The sequence below is a fragment of the Meles meles genome, chromosome 6 (assembly GCF_922984935.1).
Source record: "Meles meles chromosome 6, mMelMel3.1 paternal haplotype, whole genome shotgun sequence".
In the NCBI taxonomy this organism is placed as follows: Eukaryota; Metazoa; Chordata; class Mammalia; order Carnivora; family Mustelidae; genus Meles; species Meles meles.
Genome location: NC_060071.1, coordinates 68406919 through 68425045, shown reverse-complemented (window position 1 = coordinate 68425045; position 18127 = coordinate 68406919). Strand labels below are relative to the sequence as shown.

Below are 18127 nucleotides of genomic sequence, written 5' to 3'. Positions count from 1 at the left end.
ACAGCTTAGATCTAAACCAGCAACTACTACTCAGAACTCAGCCTTCTAAATTTGTTGTTCTTCTAAATTTGTTGTTGCCAATAGAACCAAAGACCAAAACGGAAACTCCTACTAGACTTTGTGCTTGGGTTTAGTCCATGTTATAAGTGGAGGGAAAAGGAACATGGCAGCGAACACACACAGGACAACACATATCTGATGAAAAGCAATCGTAAATACAAAGGAGTTAGAATTGCTGACGACATTGAGAGGGCCTTGCCCTCTCGAAGCTGACCTGACGGTGCAGCCAATTTTGCCAACTTGCCAGAGAAGCAGCAACTCGAGGAGAGAAAGCCGGTTGGTTTCTCACTTGGCAAGAAAGCGCTAAAATCGTTTTCTGCTGCGGATCCGCAACCGAGGTCCTGACCCAAGATTCCAGAGGCGCTCCTCGGGTGGAGCGAGCGAGATCCCGCAGCAACGCCCAGCCCCGGGCGGGCGGGACCGTTCGAATCTACCCACTCGGTCCGCAGGCCCGGCTTCATCCGCTCCTGCTTCTCCGCCTGGGGAGGTGGCAAGGCTGCGCGGGAGCCAGGGGCATCCCTGTCAGTGCCCCTCGGGCAGAGGCAGGCGCGCCGGGCTCCGCTGCCGGTACTGGGGGGACGGGCGGTGGCTGCAGCGCGCGCCCCTGCCCCTCCCCTCGCGGGTGCCGCAGCCCTGCGCAGCGGGCCTGCGTGTGCTGCCGACCCCTCCTTCGCGCTCCTCGCCTGCGGCCGCTCCGGCGCACGCGCGCGGCCTCGCGCAGGGCGGGGAGAGGCGGCGGTCCCCGGCGCCCGGCCCCGAACCTGTCAGACCCGGGGAGCCGGCCCGGAGCTGCGGGCGCGGCCGGCACGAGGACCGCGCCGCTCCCCGCGCGGCCCCGACCCGAGCTGCGCGAGTCTGCCCTGCCGAGCCGGCCGGGGGCGGGGAGATGAGCGGCGGCCCCGCGGCAGCGCCCCAGGTAGACGCGCCGCCCCCTCGCGGAGCCCCGGAGCCTCCGGGTCGGCCTGCGCCCCCGCCGCCCGGGGCTTCGGAACTTGGGGGCAGTGTTGGGGCACCTTTAATTTATAACGTGTTTCGTTTTCCACAGGATGGGGAGGGACGCGCGGCAGTGCCATCGGGAACTGGCGCTCCGGTGAAGTAGGGGCCGCGGGAGCCGCGGGCCGGTCGCCTGCAACGAGCCGTTCCGTGCGGCGGCCGCTCAGCCTCTGCCATGGCCGGATCCGGTGCGTGGAAGCGCCTCAAATCTCTGCTACGGAAGGACGACGCGCCGCTGTTTCTAAATGACACCAGCGCCTTCGACTTCTCGGACGAAGTGGGGGACGAGGGGCTTCCTCGGTTTAACAAACTTCGAGCTGTGGTGGCCGACGATGGTTCTGAAATCCCAGAAAGGCCTGTTAACGGGGCGCACCCGGCCCTGCAGGCCGACGACGATTCCTTACTGGACCAGGACTTACCTTTGACCAACAGTCAGCTGAGTCTGAAGGTGGACCCCTGTGACAACTGCAGCAGACAGCGAGAGTTACTGAAGCAGAGAAAGGTGAAAACCAGGTTGACCATTGCTGCCGTTCTTTACTTGCTTTTCATGATTGGAGAACTTGTAGGTGAGTTGTGTTGTCAACTCACTTTACATTTACCTTGTCCCGAGGGTTGTTGTCCAGCTTTAGTTACACGTGATTTGAGGTTTAAACTTTGTTTTCGGGAAGTTTGTTATTTATCGAGGTATTGATCCCGTGATAGGAGGAATCCACACGGTTCCAAAGTGCAGGTTAACCTAAGTACGACCGAAACTTTCAGAGATAACTTGGACTTTTTCTTCTGGTTCTCCAAACACTGTGACACCTACTGTAAAGTTAAGGACATTAGCTTCATTGTATATCACGTATATCATGTAACTTCCTCTTTAAAAAGTGTATCAGAACTTTTAAAAGTTCTGATAAAACAACCAGGTTAGTTTTTGCATCGTTTAAAATAGTAAATGATCTAAGCGTAGAATCATAAAATTTTACAGTGTGAAGTGACCTTACTGAACACCTGCTCTTCCTTCTTTTTCACACATAAGGAATCTGAGGGCCCAGAAAGTTAAATAAGTTGGGAGGACACTTAGCTGGTTAGTGGAAGAGCCACATCCACAGTCGCAGGCTGCTTACTTTTTTCTCTACATTTGACTTAAGTGGTCTCTTCAGACTATTTCTTTTTGCATTTACATCCAAGAGATTTGCAAAATTAAATACTACTAACTGACCTTTAAAGTTTTTCATTATAGTAGGGATCTGAAAGGAACCAGAGGGCTCCCCCAGAGTTCATGAACTTGTTTTCACTTTTTAATTATTCAGGTAATACATTGTCACTCTAAATACATTCTTAGAGGTTAATTTCACAGTCACATTAGTGTAACTGCTAACTTCGCTGAAATAACAGTTTACAAAGTGACATTAAAGCAGGGAGATAATTCTGCCTTGTTTCTTAATGATTAACCATTAGGAGAACAGAGGTGGCAGTCCAGAACAAGACACTGGTCAGAGGTTATATGTGGGAAAATTATATACATTTCCTACCTCATTTTATACCTCTCCTCCCCAGTGCACACTTCTGCCATGCTGGCCTTCTTTCTCCCTATGACTCACAAAGCTCTCTCCAGTCCATGAGGCCTTCAAACTGGCTGGTTCCTTCACCTCAGTGGCTTTCAAATTTTCTTGACCTAATTATAGTAAAAACTACACTTAACATTGTGACCCGGGTAGGCATGCCTACATACATAGGTATGTATGGATGTACACACATATACATATATGTGTAAATATATGTGTAACTGAAACAAAAGTCTGATTTCTTGTGATGCATTCTAGTATTTTTTCGGTATGGCCCCAGTCCACTTAATTGATTTTGTGTTCCACAAGTAGATCAGGGCCTGCAGTTTGAAAAACACTGCTTAACCTGGAGTGCCTTTTCCCAAATATTCTCTTGGCTGGTTTCTTGACATTCATATCTTACCCCAAAAGATACCTCTGAGAGACCTTTTATGATGGACTGAAGTAAATATCTCATCTCCCCTATTCTCTCCCCAACTTTAAAAGCCCTCAGCATCTTGAAATCATCTTGTTTGTATATTCACTTGTTTGATATCTGTCTTCTTCCACTAAAATAAAAGCTACATTCCCAGGGGCGCCTGGGTGGCTCAGTGGGTTAAAGCCTCTGACTTCGGCTTGGGTCATGATCCCAGGGTCCTGGGAACGAGCCCCGCATCTGACTCTCTGCTCAGCAGGGAGCCTGCTTCCCTTCCTGTCTTCCTGTCTCTCTGCCTACCTGTGATATCTGCCTGTCAAATAAATAAATAAAATCTTAAAAAAAAAAAAAAGCTACATTCCCAGGAACAGAATAGACCTTCAATAAACTTTTGTTGAATTAATTTTTATTGTGATAGAGAATTATAAATGCTTAAGCTATAAAGAAAGTAAAAGGCAGGCATGAAATTGTGGCCAGGTAAGACACAGCCTCTACAGACTAAGATTCAATGACTTGCTCAAATTCACACAGCTAGAATATTGAGTCAGTCAGACTTAGTGATTCTTTTTTTTTTTTTTTAAGATTCATTTATTTATTTGAGAGAAAGAGAGCATGTGCACACACATGAAGTAGGAGGGAGCAGAGGGAGAGGAAGAGAAGCAGACTCCCTGGTGAGCAGGGAGCCCTACCCTTGGCATCTCCATCCCACAATGGCTGACTGAGCCACCCAGGCGCCCCAGACTTGGTAATTCTTGAAGTTAATATTTTGTATTTGAAGTTAAATCATATTAATCACAATTTTCCCCCTTAAAATTAATTTAGATTATTTTACCTAAGAAAAAATTACTAAGATAAAATTGTCCCGACATACCATTTTTGAAATCTCTTATTTGGTAAATGTTGTTTTGTGAAAGCCACACTAAGTATTTTATTTAAAATACTGATTTTGGGGCACCTGGGTGGCTCAGTGGGTTAAGCCTCTGCCTTCGGCTCAGGTCATGATCTCAGGGTCCTGGGATCGAGCCCCGCATCGGGCTCTCTGCTCGGCAGGGAGCTTGCTTCCTCCTCTCTCTCTGCCTGCTTCTCTGCCTACTTGTGATCTCTGTCTGTCAAATAAATAAATAAAATCTTTAAAATACTGATTTTATTTTCAAAGATAAAAATCTTTTGTTAAATAATACAGAAATGCTAATGGGGTCACCTGGGTGGCTCAGTCTTTAAGCCTCTGCTTTCGCTCAGATCATGATTCCAGGGTCCTGGGATCCAGCCCCCGTATCACATCCCATTGGGCTCCCTGCTAAGCGGGAGGCCTGCTTCTCCCTCTCCTGCTCCCCCTGCTTGTGTTCCTGCCTTCACTGTCTCTCTCTCTCTCTGTCAAATAAATAAATAAAATCTTTAAAAAAAAATGCTAATAGGATAAGCATTAACAAATATTCAGAATGTTACATAGAATTAAATTGTATATAGTAGAGCATATATTAAAGTGTATCAAAAGCACTTAGAAAAAATGGCATCTTATGTAGAAAGTATGGAGTAATTTTATTTATTTATTTTTTTTAAAGATTTTATTTATTCATTTGACAGAGACAGAGATCACAAGTAGGCAGAGAAGCAGGCAGAGAGAGAGAGAGGAGGAAACAGGCTCCCTGCTGAGCAGAGAGCCTAATGCGGGGCTTGATCCCAGCACCCTGGGATCATGACCTGAGCCAAAGGCAGAGGCTTTAACCCACTGAGCCACCCAGGCGCCCCTGGAGTAATTTTAAAAATGAAATAATTTAAAGATCTGAAAGGGAAAACTTGATTTTGAATCTTGGGTTTGCCACTAACTTGTTTTGAGACTTCAGATAGGTCCATTGTTTTCTTCCTTTCATTCAGCAAGTATTTTTTGAGTACTTGCTCTATGCCAGGCACTATATTAAGTATTTGGGATATATAATTACAGACAAAACTATTATGAAATCTACTGTTGGAAGCACTTAGTTTAATGGAGGGCACAGATGTTAAACATATAGACAAATAAATTTAAAATCCATATGGCCTTAAGTGTTGTGAAACAAAAGAACAAGATACTATAAGATAGAGTAACTAGTGGGACATAGTTTATGTGTGAGCCAGGTGCAGTTAAACCAAAATGTAAGAGTTACTCAAGTAGAGGAGTGGAGGAGTTTTCCAGGTGAAGAGAACAGCATGTTGCAGAGGTCCTAAAAACCTTCAATTCTTTAAAAAGACCTAGAAAGAAGGCAAGTTTCACTGGAAGATAATAATAAGTAAGAGGGAAAGAGCCCAGACCACCAGATCAGGCCAGTTCTGATAGATGATACTATGAGTATAGTTTTTAAGTCTAAGTACAATGAATAGCCAATGAAGGCTTTTAAGTAGAGAGCAATATGATGGGATTTACCTTTTTAAAAGATTATTCTGGGCCTTTTGTGGAGATGGATCGGAGGGTGCAAGAAGGGAAGCAAGTAAACTATTGCAGAGGTCCAGACAAGAAATCATGGCTTGGACTGATCCGGATGGAGAAAAATGTACTGACTGAGAAATATTCTAGAGGTAACATTAACAAAATTGACTATTGGCTTAGATGCGGGGGTTGATTCTGAAGTTTCTCACCTGAGAAACTGAGTGTATGGAAATGTGTATCATTTATTAGCAGGAAGAAAATACAAAGCAGGATTTAGGCACAGGCTCAAGGGTTGTTTTCGACATGTTCATTATTGCATGTACATAAAATAGCCAGTAAACATGTCTAGTGAGCTTTAGATATGAGTCTATAGTTCAAAAGAAAGGTCAAGTTAAGAGATACAGTGTGTAGTGCTATCAGAATGGAAAAAAACACCTACAGAATCTGTTTTGAGGAACTCCAACTTTAGAAGTCAGGCAAAAAACAAACAGGTATTCCAGAATCTAAGAAATTAAAGTATTTCCAAGTGGAAATAAATAAGTTAAAGCTGCTGAGAGGTCTAATGAGATGAGAACTAGACTATCCTTTGGATTTAGTAATAGTCATTGATTAACAATTGCATTTTTATTGGGAGTGAAAAAGCTTGAAGAATGAATGCAAACAGACTTCCTGATAAAGATGGCAAATGAACTCCTATATCTAAATGTACTTTTTCCTGAAGCCTCTCAAACTACAATAAAGGGATTTCTAAATGTATATATGTATATAGCCATATATCCATCCACATCTGTGTCTGTGTATGTGTGTCCACATAGATGGGGCAAACTGAAGAGGAAATAATAACATAAATTTGGGAAACTAGAAAGGAGATAGATAAAAGAAATAACTGACTTAATAGACCCAAGAAAGCCCCCTCCTAAGCAAGTAGTTAGGGAATGCCAAGAATCAACCCAGTTTACACTAATTCACCAGAAACACTTAGAGAATTTATTAAAACACACATTGTTGGGTGAGAGCTTCTAATTAAGTAAGTCTGGGATAGGGCCGGAGGATTTGGATTTCTAAGAAGTTCACAAGGGATGCTGATACCAGGGACTGTACTGAGAACTACTGCACTTCAGAATCCTAAGTAGGCCCAGAATTGTTTGCACCTGGTACCCCTAGAAATGTAGGTGAAGAGGAAGACTAAAATAAGGAAACTAGTTAAACAGATAAAATAATTATATAGTTAGTATCCACAGAAATAAGGGATATGTATCTACAGGAATAGGCTGTTTTAAAAAAGAAATTCAAGGGGCGCCTGGCTGGCTCAGTGGGTTAAAGCCTCTGCCTTCGGCTCAGGTCATGATCCCGGGGTCCTGGGATCAAGCCCCGCATCGGGCTCTCTGCTCAGCGGGGAGCCTGCTTCCTCCTCTCTCTCTGCCTGCCTCTCCCTACTTGTGATCTCTCTCTGTCAAATAAATAAATAAAATCTTTAAAAAAAAAAAAAGAAAAAGAAATTCAAGATAAAGAGCTTTTGAACAATAAAAACAAAAAAAAAATTTGAACTCCATAAAAAAGTTTTAAGATGAACTAAGGTAATCTCTCAGAGTAGAGCAAAACAATAGAAATAGATAATAGGAGAAAAAACACAAGAAAATTAGCATATCAATCTAAACTCCAGATAATAGGAATTTGGGGAATTGAGAAAACAGAAGGAAAAAAATTATCAACAATATAGTTTAAGAAATTTCCCCAGAACTGAAGGGTTTACCTTTCCAGATAAGAAGAGGAAACAAAAACTCAGCAAACTGGGTGAAAATAAAGCCATACCAAGGTATATCATTGTGAAATTTCAGAATACAGGGAGCACATTGTTATCTATTGCTTCAGGCAACTGCAGTGTTAACCTATTCCCTCTGATTGTTTTTTGACAAACATTTCTTAGGGTTTGCTTAAGGCAGATCCCCAAGTCAAGTCAAAACAGCCTTACTAGTATGGTTTTCCAGGGAACTACTAGGCAGATCAAATAATGATAGTTCTTTGGGAATGGGGCTTGGAAGGAGCTCTAACCACATTTTATACCTTGCAGTGGCTGCCAGGCTAGTTTTCACTATGGTTGCTGCTATTGGTTTTCAGGTCAACCACAGAGCAGGAGAGAGGGAGATGGGTCGGAGGCTACAAAATGTTCACTGTTCTGATGAAGATTCAATTGTTTTCCTTGAGTGAATACTACCTGTAACAGCCTCTAGTTAATTTCCAGAGTTCTAAAAAACTTGATTTGGACCATTTTTCCTAGGTTCTCATTACTTCCATAGAGGAGATGATTTTCAGAGGTCCTGACTCTGCTATTTTTTGCTGATATTATCAACACATGGTTCTTTAAATTTAGGTTAACTAAAATTGAATAAATCCCTCAGTTGCCTTATCCATATTTCAAATGCTGAAAAGCTACTGTGACTAGTGGTTCTTCTCCTGGACAGCACAGATAAAATATTTCCATCATCTCAGAAACTTACTGGACAGTACAGCTTTAAGGTGTTATCTTTATTTTATGGATAAGGAAATTGAGGCTCAAAAGTATTAAGTATTTTCTAAGAGAGTCTCAGAGAGTCCAACCCCCCCATGTTATTAGCCACCAACTTATATTTTTCTCAGTGATTTCCACCTCTTTAATGTCAAGGGAATACATTTAAAAAAAAGTGGTATTTGTATAGAGGATACTGGAGTAAATGGATGTGATTATAAGATCAGTAGCTCGGTCTCCTGCTGCTCTTGACTCTGCACATCATGCCATTAAAGAGGGGGAACAACGGCTCAGCACACTTATGTGTCATAATACCCTGGTCAGGAAGTTAATTGTAACAGTGATGCTCAAAATTACCAAGACCAGAAGCATCCACATCACCTTGGGAACATGTTAAAAATGGAAATTCTCCAAAAAAAAAAAAAAAAAAAAAAAAAGGAAATTCTCGGGCCTCATCCAGCCCTCTGGAATTAGAAATTCTGGGAGAGGGGGACCTGGGTGGCTCAGTGGGTTAAGCCTCTGCCTTTGGCTCAGGTCATGATCTCAGGGTCCTGGGATGGAGCACTGCATCGGGCTCTCTGATTAGCAAGGAGCCTGCTTCCCCCTTCTCTCTGCATGCCTCTCTGCCTATTTGTGATTGCTCTCTCTGTCAAATAAATAAATAAAATCTTAAAAAACAAAAAAAAAGAAAAGAAATTCTGGGAGTCGGGCAAGCAATTTGGTGTGTTTAACCAGGGGATCCTGATACACATAAAGTTTTGTTATAAAAAGCTTATTCAGGGGCACCTGGGTGGCTCAGTGGGTTAAACCTCTGCCTTTGGCTCAGGTCATGGTCCCAGGGTCCTGGGATCGAGCCCCACGTCGGGCTCTCTGCCGGGCGGGGAGCCTACTTCTCCCTCTCTATCTGCCTGCCTCTCTGCCTACTTCAGCCTACTTGTGATTTCTCTGTCAAATAAATAAATAAAAAATCTTTAAAAAAAAAAAGCTTATTCAATGAATGGTGCTAGGACAATTGGTTAACCAATAGTAGAATGATATACATATATATACACATATATACACACACACATACACGTATACAAAATGAGTTTTATATATTATATATACATATAATGCCTGGAAAATCAACATTATAAATTTTATTCTAAATACCACTTTTAATCTCTCTGAGACACTGCTGTCTGTACCCAAGGGAATCCATTAATCTTTATCCTTCATTTTGAACTCATGTACATTTATTTTTTTATAATTTATTTTTTATTAACATATAATGTATTAGCCCCAGGGGTACAGGCCTGTGAATCACCAGGTTTACACACTTCATAGCACTCACCATAGTACATACCCTCCCCAATATCTGTAACCCAACCACCCTGTCATGTACATTAAAAAAATTTCTTCAGTTTAATTTTGTGGTCAAACCTTCACAAACAAGTATCTACCTTCAGCTTTCTTGTAATATTTGGATATTATGGTTATTAATTTCACTAATAGTAGGATTAGTAGGTTGAGTAAAAGCTGCAGTGCTAAAACAAAATTTCTATGTGTTAGAGCCCAGTTTAATGGTTCTTAACTTTTTTTTTAAGATTTTATTTATTTATTTGAGAGAGAGAGAGCATGAGCTCAAGCAGGGGAGGCAGCAGAGGGAGAGGGAGAAGCAGATTCCTCGCTGAGCAGGGAACCCGACATGGGGCTCCATCCCAGGACCCTGAGATCATGTCCTGAGCCGAAGGCAGACAGTTAATCAACTGAACCACCCAGGTGCCCCAGTTCTTAATTTTTTTAAGGTCATCGACTCTTTAGAGAATCTGTTTATAGAAATGGACATTTTCACCACAAAAATACACACATATTTAATGTTTGGTATAAAATTTCAGGATATCTTGATTTAATTGTAATAGGATAAAGATTTAGTTAAAAGCTGATGTTTTGTAGGATGTTACATATTTTTGGTTTGCTTATGTTTATTATTTTAAACATTATTCTAATTATTCATTATTTTAACTTATTCCTTCTTCCCTCTCACCTTTACCCCAAGGTGGATACATTGCAAACAGCCTAGCAATCATGACAGATGCGCTTCATATGTTAACTGACCTAAGTGCTATCATACTGACCCTGCTTGCTTTGTGGCTATCTTCAAAATCACCAACCAAAAGATTCACTTTTGGATTCCACCGCTTAGGTAGGTAATTGGGAGTTTCTTTCGGTTTATAAAATTTCATAGTAAAATCACAATGAACTGTAAGTAGCCTCTGAGTAACTGAAGTCTTTCTTGTCATAACCTATTTGAATAAAGCAGATGAAAATAGATGAACAAGATTTATTCAGATACATATATTCCAGGGTACATTCAGTCTAGTCAGCTAAACAGTTTACACATACCCAGTAATACAGTAATCACTAATTGTTGTTCCCTATTTCCTGAAGATGTTAACAGAAAAAAGTTTACCTTATAGTTTATTCAACTAGGCAAAACCACATGGGTTTATGCTAATGTGTATTAGCTTCTTTCTCCACACTTCGGGTACTCCAACCAAAGCTACATAGCCCAGATCTTAAGCAGTACTATATAATATGTTTCACATATATTGTGTGGCTAACCTTCATTGCTGCCTTTGTATCATCATAATTCTGTAAATGCTGATAAGGATTCTTTGCTTGACCAAAGTTTAGTCAGGAAACTAAACCTCCCGAGCCCATCTGTGCACTTCCTTAAATAATCCTGTTTTAGCAAGAACCCTGCTAAGTCAGTTGAACAGAACCCACACTCTCAGTATCTGGTGGGTCATCTCACAGGTGATATCTCATTGCACTGGCCTGTCTCTAGTGAAAATTCTCTTGGGTCCATTTAGCCAGAATCCCCCTCAACCCTTATGTTTCCTCTTAGTAATTTTACATCCACTGACTTGCCCATAGAGTATTCAGAGCTGAACCCAATATCTCCCCTCCCACTGCAGAGTTCTATTGCACTGGTCCTGTACCTTTCTTCGTAGCTTCCCCTCTTGAATAAAGTCTTCTTTACCATGTGTTGACAAGTGTCATTAATCTTTTTTTCTTTAACAATGTACATGTTTTTATTTTCCTATTTTGAATAGATATTAATATTTGAGAGGTTAAAATCATACATTGTTATCCATACAACTCTTTCTCTGTTACTGTGTTTTTAGATTTTTTTTACTTATTTTAAAAATATGTATGAAACAATTTACTTGAACTAGTATGTGAAATGCCATATGTCCAGATGTCATTTGCTTAGAATCCAGAAGTTGACATTTAGGTAGCTTTAGTAAAACCTGTCTTAAAGATCCAGAATTAACAACTTGCAGTTTAATTTTGTAGAGACACTGACCTTCTTGGCTAATATATCAGTAAGTTCCTTCCCTTCTTGGTTGCTTTTTAGCCTCATCATAACTCATCATCTAGGTCTTCTAAAATTTAGTCACTGGGCCTTCCATGTAAAACTCCATTGTGCCTGAAAGGCTATATCCCAAATAGCTATCCAGATCATCAGATTGGGACATTCTCTGACACCCCACCTTCAGCACTCTCCGCTGCTTGCTGTACCAGAGAGCTAATGCCCTGAGGTGTGTCTGTGATTTTTTTTCCCACTTCACAGCACACCCACTGCTTACCAACATACTGTACAGTCATTTCTTACCTGATTGCATTGGGCTTTTTGAAAAAATTCAAGATTACTTTCAAACTTCAATTTCCTGTGATTTAAACACCTTCAATTTAAGATCTAACACTCAAACATAGCATCAAGGAATGGGGGTTTTACCTTCCACCACTGTTTCAAAGACTGTGTTTCATTTTATCCTGCAGCTCTTAACCTTTTAGGTTATAGACCCCTTGGACCGCTAATGAAAGTAGTAGAATTCTCCCCCCCACCAAAGAAACATTCAATAACAGAACATAGAAAGTCCTACATATAATAAGAACACATAATCATGAAAATCCTATTAAATATCAAAGAAATACTTTATCTAGTCACTTCATTTCTTCATACACAACAAGCAGTGTGAAAAGAGAGAAAATAGGACTGACTGTTCCTGTTTATCTCCGCAAGTTTCTGTAGAAAGTCAATACTCCTTTTTCCTTAGAAGTACAAAGTTTACAATTATGGATTAGATACCAGCATTTGACTCATCTCTTCTGAGAGTTCATTCAAATAAAAACAGCAGAGAGAAGCAAGTCATCAATAAACACCTTTCTGGAAGTTAGAAGATAGATGGGAGGGGGCTGAAGGAAGAAGCAAGCCAGGAAGCTGCAGCCCAGTGCACACTGAGCCAGGAGCTGTGGCAGCCCCACACTTTTCCATAGAAGACTCAGGGACAGAGATGAGCAATAGTGAGAACTGGGGCTGAAAACAAGGACAGTTAATTGAATGACTATAAGTGGGAAACTGCTCACACTTGTCCACTCTGTTCCTACCTTCCTATCCCTACTCAGGTAGCCTGCATTTTCCCCCATGCACAATACCAGATAGTTCTCGAAAGATCTTGAACAAAGTGTCTGGGGACAGCTGAGGCTTGTGGTGTGGAAGTTGATGTTCCAAAATAAGTCTTTTTCATATTAGAATTCAGGGTTCTGGGGCGCCTGGGTGGCTCAGTGGATTAAAGCCTCTGCCTTCGGCTCAGGTCATGATCCCAGGGTCCTGGGATCAAGCCCTGCATCGGGCTCTCCGCTCAGCGGGAAGTCTGCTTCTCTTCCTCTCTCTCTGCCTGCCTCTCTGCCTACTTGTGATCGCTGTCTGTCAAATAAATAAATAAAAATCTTTAAAAAAAAAAAAAAGGGGCGCCTGGGTGGCTCAGTGGATTAAGCCGCTGCCTTCGGCTCGGGTCATGATCTCAGGGTCCTGGGATCGAGCCCCACATCGGGCTCTCTGCCCGTGGGGAGCCTGCTTCCTCCTCTCTCTCTGCCTGCCTCTCTGCCTACTTGTGATCTCTCTCTCTGTCAAATAAATAAATAAAAATCTTTAAAAAAAAAAAAAAAAGAATTCAGGGTTCTGCACCTGTAATGTGTGGTTTCCCTCCTCCAAAGTAATACATTTGTTTTAGTCTGCCCTGCCTTGCACCCCTTATTAGTAGCTATTTTCATTTAGTTTATGGCTTATCCTTCCAGCATTTCCTTTTTGCAAAGAACCGTTTCCCTGTCCTTCTGCCCTAAATGTAAATGGACAACCAACGACCTTTTAGCAATAAAAAAACAGAAAAATTAGTCCTAGAGCAAAGAGAGGTGGCTTTAGAAGCAGCAAATGCTTTAAATCATCTTATTAATATACTCAGAAAAATAAGACAGTAAAATATTTTGAAAAAGAAGCATATAAGAAAAAGGTCTTTGAAATGTTACTACTAAAATTAAAAAAAAATTCAGTACACAGACTAGAAAATATAATCGAAGTCTTAGGATATATAGAACAGATAAAAACAGGAGGAAAGGGGCACCTGGGTGGCTCGGTGGGTTAAGGCCTCTGCCTTCGGCTCAGGTCATGATATCAGGGTCCTGGGATCGAGCCCCACATCAGGCTCTCTGCTTAACTTGGAGCCTGCTTCCCTTCCTCTCTCTCTGCCTGCCTCTCTGTCTACTTGTGATCTCTGTCTGTCAAGTAAATGAATAAAATCTTAAAAAAAAAAAGAGGAAAAGTTTAAAACTTTTATAAAAGAGCAATTTAGGGGCGCCTGGGTGGCTCAGTGGGTTAAGCCACTGCCTTCGGCTCAGGTCATGATCTCAGGGTCCTGGGATCGAGTCCCGCATCGGGCTCTCTGCTCAGCAGGAGCCTGCTTCCCTCTCTCTCTCTCTCTGCCTGCCTCTCTGTCTACTTGTGATCTCTCTCTGTCAAATAAATAAATAAAAAAAATCTTAAAAAAAAAAAAAAGAGCAATTTAGGAGGTCCAAAGATTGTACTTATTAAGAACCTCAGGAAAATGTAAAAAAATAATAATAATAAAAGGGAGTGACTGCATATAGGCTTCCCTTTGGCGTGATGAGCATGTTCTAGAATTAGAGGTGATTGTGGCATAACTTTGTGCACTGAAACCTACTCATTGGTGGTGTACTTTAAAATTGTTAAACTCGGGGTGCCTGGGTGGCTCAGCAGGTTAAAACCTCTGCCTTTGGCTCAGGTCATGATCCCAGGGTCCTGGGATGGAGCCCCACATCGGGCTCTCTGCTCAGTGGGGAGCCTGCTTCCCTTCCTCTCTCTCTGCCCGCCTCTCTGCCTGCTTGTGATCTCTGTCAAACAAATAAATAAAATCTTTAAAAAAAAATTTTAAATTGTTAAAGTGGTGAATTTTATGTGGGTGAATTTTACCTAAATTTTAAAAAATTATCTTAAAAAGGAAGAGAGTTACTAAGATACAGATAGGTAAGTATTTCCCAAAGCTAGGGAGGGACTCAGACCTTTACATTAGGATGGCCTTATGGGATCTTCATTTTCTTCTTTGTATTGCAAAATTTTATGAGGATATATGGAGATACAGAACTTATTTCACTTATTCTGCTCTTTGGGGAGGATTAGAGAGACAGCAAAGATATGTAGAATTGAATAAAGCTGTAAACCACAGCAGGGGCTGTCTTGTGTTCCACAGAATATACTGCTCCATGAGTATTCTTTTCAAGCTCTGTGAACCTCTAATACAAAGACTTGGGGATTCAGGTCCTAAAAAACACTGCAGGAAGAATCCCCCCTAAGAAACGTCTGGTGTTACTGTTGTTGAATTTTGTTTTGACATTGTGGGTTGTGGGGGGGAGGTTAGGACAGGAGTTAATTTTTTTTCTTTGTTGATCTGTTTGGTAAATATGTAAAACTTATGTTGCAAGAATCAAAAATGAGTTATTAAAAGAAAGGATTTACTCAGAGAAGCTTTATTTTCATTCTGTCCCCTCCAACCCAGCCTCTAACCCCATTCCTTATTAGTAATGATTTTTAACTTATTTCTGGCATATCCTTCCAGCATTTCCTTTTGAAAGTATAAGTGAATACATATATATACCATACTACCTTACATTATCCCATTCCCTGCCCCCCTGTCTTATGCAAAAGGCAGCATACTTTATACCCAGTTCTTGACCTGGAAGTGTGTGTCTGTGGGTGATAGATACTAGTTGTACCATTCCTTAAATTTATTTTCTTTTTGTTTGCTTCTAACAGTTTATACATGCCTAATAGCATTTATCACATTTTATAGCTATTTTTATGAAATTATATCTTGTTCTAGACCATGAATGAAGTCGGGATGGAAACAGATAATATTAAACTTTTTATGTCTGGCAGTAATAAGTGCACGATATGAGATTATTAGCTGAATTGTTGCTTATTCAGGCTGAGTAAATAAATAATAATATTATTATTCTGAGTAAATAAGGACATGAAAACTGTGAAGCAGATCATTTAATAGAGCTCAAGAACCTCTAATCACTTGTGTTTAGGGTAAATTAAACCAGTTTCCAAACTAGGAATAGGGATATTTTTGAAATTTGAGGACTAAAATATCTGGGACTTGAGAACATTTATCTGTAGTTCTGAAACTGTGATCATATTCACAAACTACACTGTAAAATGTTATTTGATTCATAACATAATGGGGTGGAACAGCCAGTCTTCTCGGTCCCTTCGACTAAGTAAGAAATTAGTCAGGAGAGTATTTCCCCCAGATGTCAGTCAGGAGCAGTCCTATTTGTTTTGGTACTTTCCACTTTTAAAGTTTTTGGGAATAAGTTGTCTTAGGTTCAGATCTGAGATCTGCAGTTTTACTAGCTATATGACCTTTTAGAGATGACTTAATCTAAGTACAAGGTTTTTGGGGGGTTTTTGGTAAAATAAGAATGATAATACTTGCATTGCAGAATTGTAAAGAATATGTAACGTGGTAAGGTCTAAGTACCTGACCTGGTAGACCTGACCCAGAATGAATTCCCAATAAAAGTTAGTTCCAGTCTTGTTTTCCTTCCCTCTTCTGCCTGCCAGTATATCACTCTGCCCACACTTTTTGCATCTCTCAGATGCTATACACCCCAAAATTATATGTCTTCCCTCCCCGCTAATCAGAATTCTTCTTTGAGCATAACCGTCTCAGCTAGGTAGTGGGAGAAAAGTAAGGTGATTCACCCTGATGATTAAGCAGCAGTTTTTAGAGCTATGCTTTGGTAATATATGTTTTTAAGATTTACTTATTTATTCCAGAGAGAGAAAGGGGGGAGGTGCAGAAGGAGAGGGAATCTCAAGCAGACTCCCCACTTCGTGCGGAGCTCCACATGGGGCTCAATCTCTCTACCTGAGCCAAAATCCAGAGCTGGACGCTTAAGTTACTGAGCCACCCAGATGCCCCTTTGGTAACTTTTTTGGAAATGTGACTAAATTTATTTTAGCACAAATCATTTAGTGAAGGTGAGAAAGGTGGTTTTAGATTTGAAGGGAGGACCAAATAGCTGCCCCAGGAGTCTGTTCCATTCTGGTAGTACATTTCTTTCCTTAACGTGAACTCACAGATTGTGTGAAGTCATTCAGGTTTTCCTTTTCTTTATTAAGTGGCAGCTCTTTTGTGGGAAAAGAGAGAGCAGGCCAGAAACCATATATGAGCTATTTTTAAGTGCCTCGATTTATTTGACTGTGGGTATGTCCTCTTACCCTGGAAGTTAATAAAACTTAGAACTTAATGAAACACACTGTAGCAGAAATCCCACAGATCCTTAGGAGGACAGCACTATTTCCCAGACAAAGGGGAATTGCTATTTGAAAGAGAACAGTACAATCCCTTGCTTTCTACTTTTATCCTTCTCTGTAGATTATGAGCTTAATTGACTTTTATTTATAAGGCTTTTCTTCCAGTTCTTGGGCTGAAGAAGCTTCAAGGATTAGATAAAGATAGAGATCCTGTAAAAGGACTTAGTAAGAGTTGTTTGTATTTGAAATAAAAAAGCAGGATTTACATTTCGGTAATGCAAATCATCAGCGTAGGTTAGCAAAGTGACAGTGCAGGAGTCTTTTGTAATAAGCAGAGTGTAGTTCCACTCAACAAAGACCTTGGCAGACATGGCTAGATGATGGTTCTACTCCTGTAGGTATACAGTTATAAAGCTAATTCTGTGTCATTTCTATTTCATTCCCTGTTGCTGAAGGAGCAGAAAGTATTCAGCTAAAAAATCTCTTTTCCCCATACATGCAGCCATGGTTAGTCATTCATTTTAACAATGTCCTCCCACTCCTGACAAGGGTTATGCCAATTAATGATTCACATCTTAGAATTCATATCACCTTAACATCTGGAAAAGAATAGATACCTCCTAGAAACTGGAGTTTTTGCTGAGACAGAAGGAAGACATGAGTGAGGTGGTCCATGTTGGATAGTCAAGAGTCAGTCAATTTGAGAGTGCTGGGCATCTTGGGTATGGGGTAGAGGGAGTGGTAAGAAGGCATTAGAGGGGCGCCTGGGTGGCTCAGGCATTAGGCGTCTGCCTTTGGCTCAGGTTCATGATCCCAGGGTCCTGGGACCAAGCCCTGCATCGGGCTCCCTGCTCAGTGGGGAATCTGCTTTCCCTCTCCCACTTCCCCTGCTTGTGTTCCCTCTCTTGCTAAGTCTCTCTCTGTCAAATAAATAGAATCTTTAAAAAAAAGAATTAGGGGCGCCTGGGTGGCTCAGAGGGTTAAGCCGCTGCCTTCGGCTCAGGTCATGATCTCAGGGTCCTGGGATCGAGTCCTGCATCGGGCTCTCTGCTCAGCAGGGAGCCTGCTTCCCTCTCTCTCTCTGCCTGCCTCTCTATCTACTTGTGATCTCTTTCTGTCAAATAAATAAATAAAATCTTTAAAAAAAATAAAAAATAAAAAGAATTAAAAAGATTATTTAGAATAGGAACTGAAAGGTTCCAAACATGGCAACCTACTGTTGCCACCGGAATACCAGGCAAAACTGCAAAGTCTGCTTTGCAGTCTGCCACCTGGTATTCCGGTGGCAACAGTAGGCCACTAAAAAGTGATGTCTTTAGCCCAAGTACATGCAGTAGGATTGTCTGTGGCTGAGTTGAAATACAAATACGAATTCAGGAATCCTAGGCAAATCCAGCACAGCCCACTGATTTTCCTTCTCTTTCCTTCCTATCTTTTACTAGAAGTAGGTAGAAAAGAGAAATAACATAAAAGGAAGTACAGGAGAGAATGTGTCTCCACTCTCCTTCCCTATTCATTTTTTTAAACC

At 41.2% G+C, this 18127-nt stretch overlaps 2 protein-coding genes across 5 annotated transcripts in view; one reads left to right on the top strand and one right to left on the bottom strand.

Moving 5' to 3' along the window:
- Nucleotides 1-1610, bottom strand: part of BLOC1S6 (biogenesis of lysosomal organelles complex 1 subunit 6) — a 72647-nt gene extending 71037 nt beyond the window's left edge. Inside the window, exon 1 of one of the 3 annotated variants that reach the window (XM_046009366.1) lies at nt 1473-1610. The gene's annotated coding sequence lies outside the window, so the exon portion shown is untranslated. Of the gene's footprint in view, nt 1-1073; nt 1092-1472 lie in introns of those variants that run through there. The other 2 variants (XM_046009365.1, XM_046009367.1) reach the window with 2 other exon arrangements.
- Nucleotides 472-18127, top strand: part of SLC30A4 (solute carrier family 30 member 4) — a 31710-nt gene continuing 14054 nt past the window's right edge. The window contains exons 1-3 of one of the 2 annotated variants that reach the window (XM_046009363.1): nt 472-581; nt 1106-1619; nt 9970-10116. In XM_046009363.1, coding sequence (XP_045865319.1) covers nt 1229-1619; nt 9970-10116 — 538 coding nt within the window. In that variant the 5' untranslated portion in view covers nt 472-581; nt 1106-1228. Of the gene's footprint in view, nt 582-838; nt 977-1105; nt 1620-9969; nt 10117-18127 lie in introns of those variants that run through there. The other variant, XM_046009362.1, reaches the window with a different exon arrangement.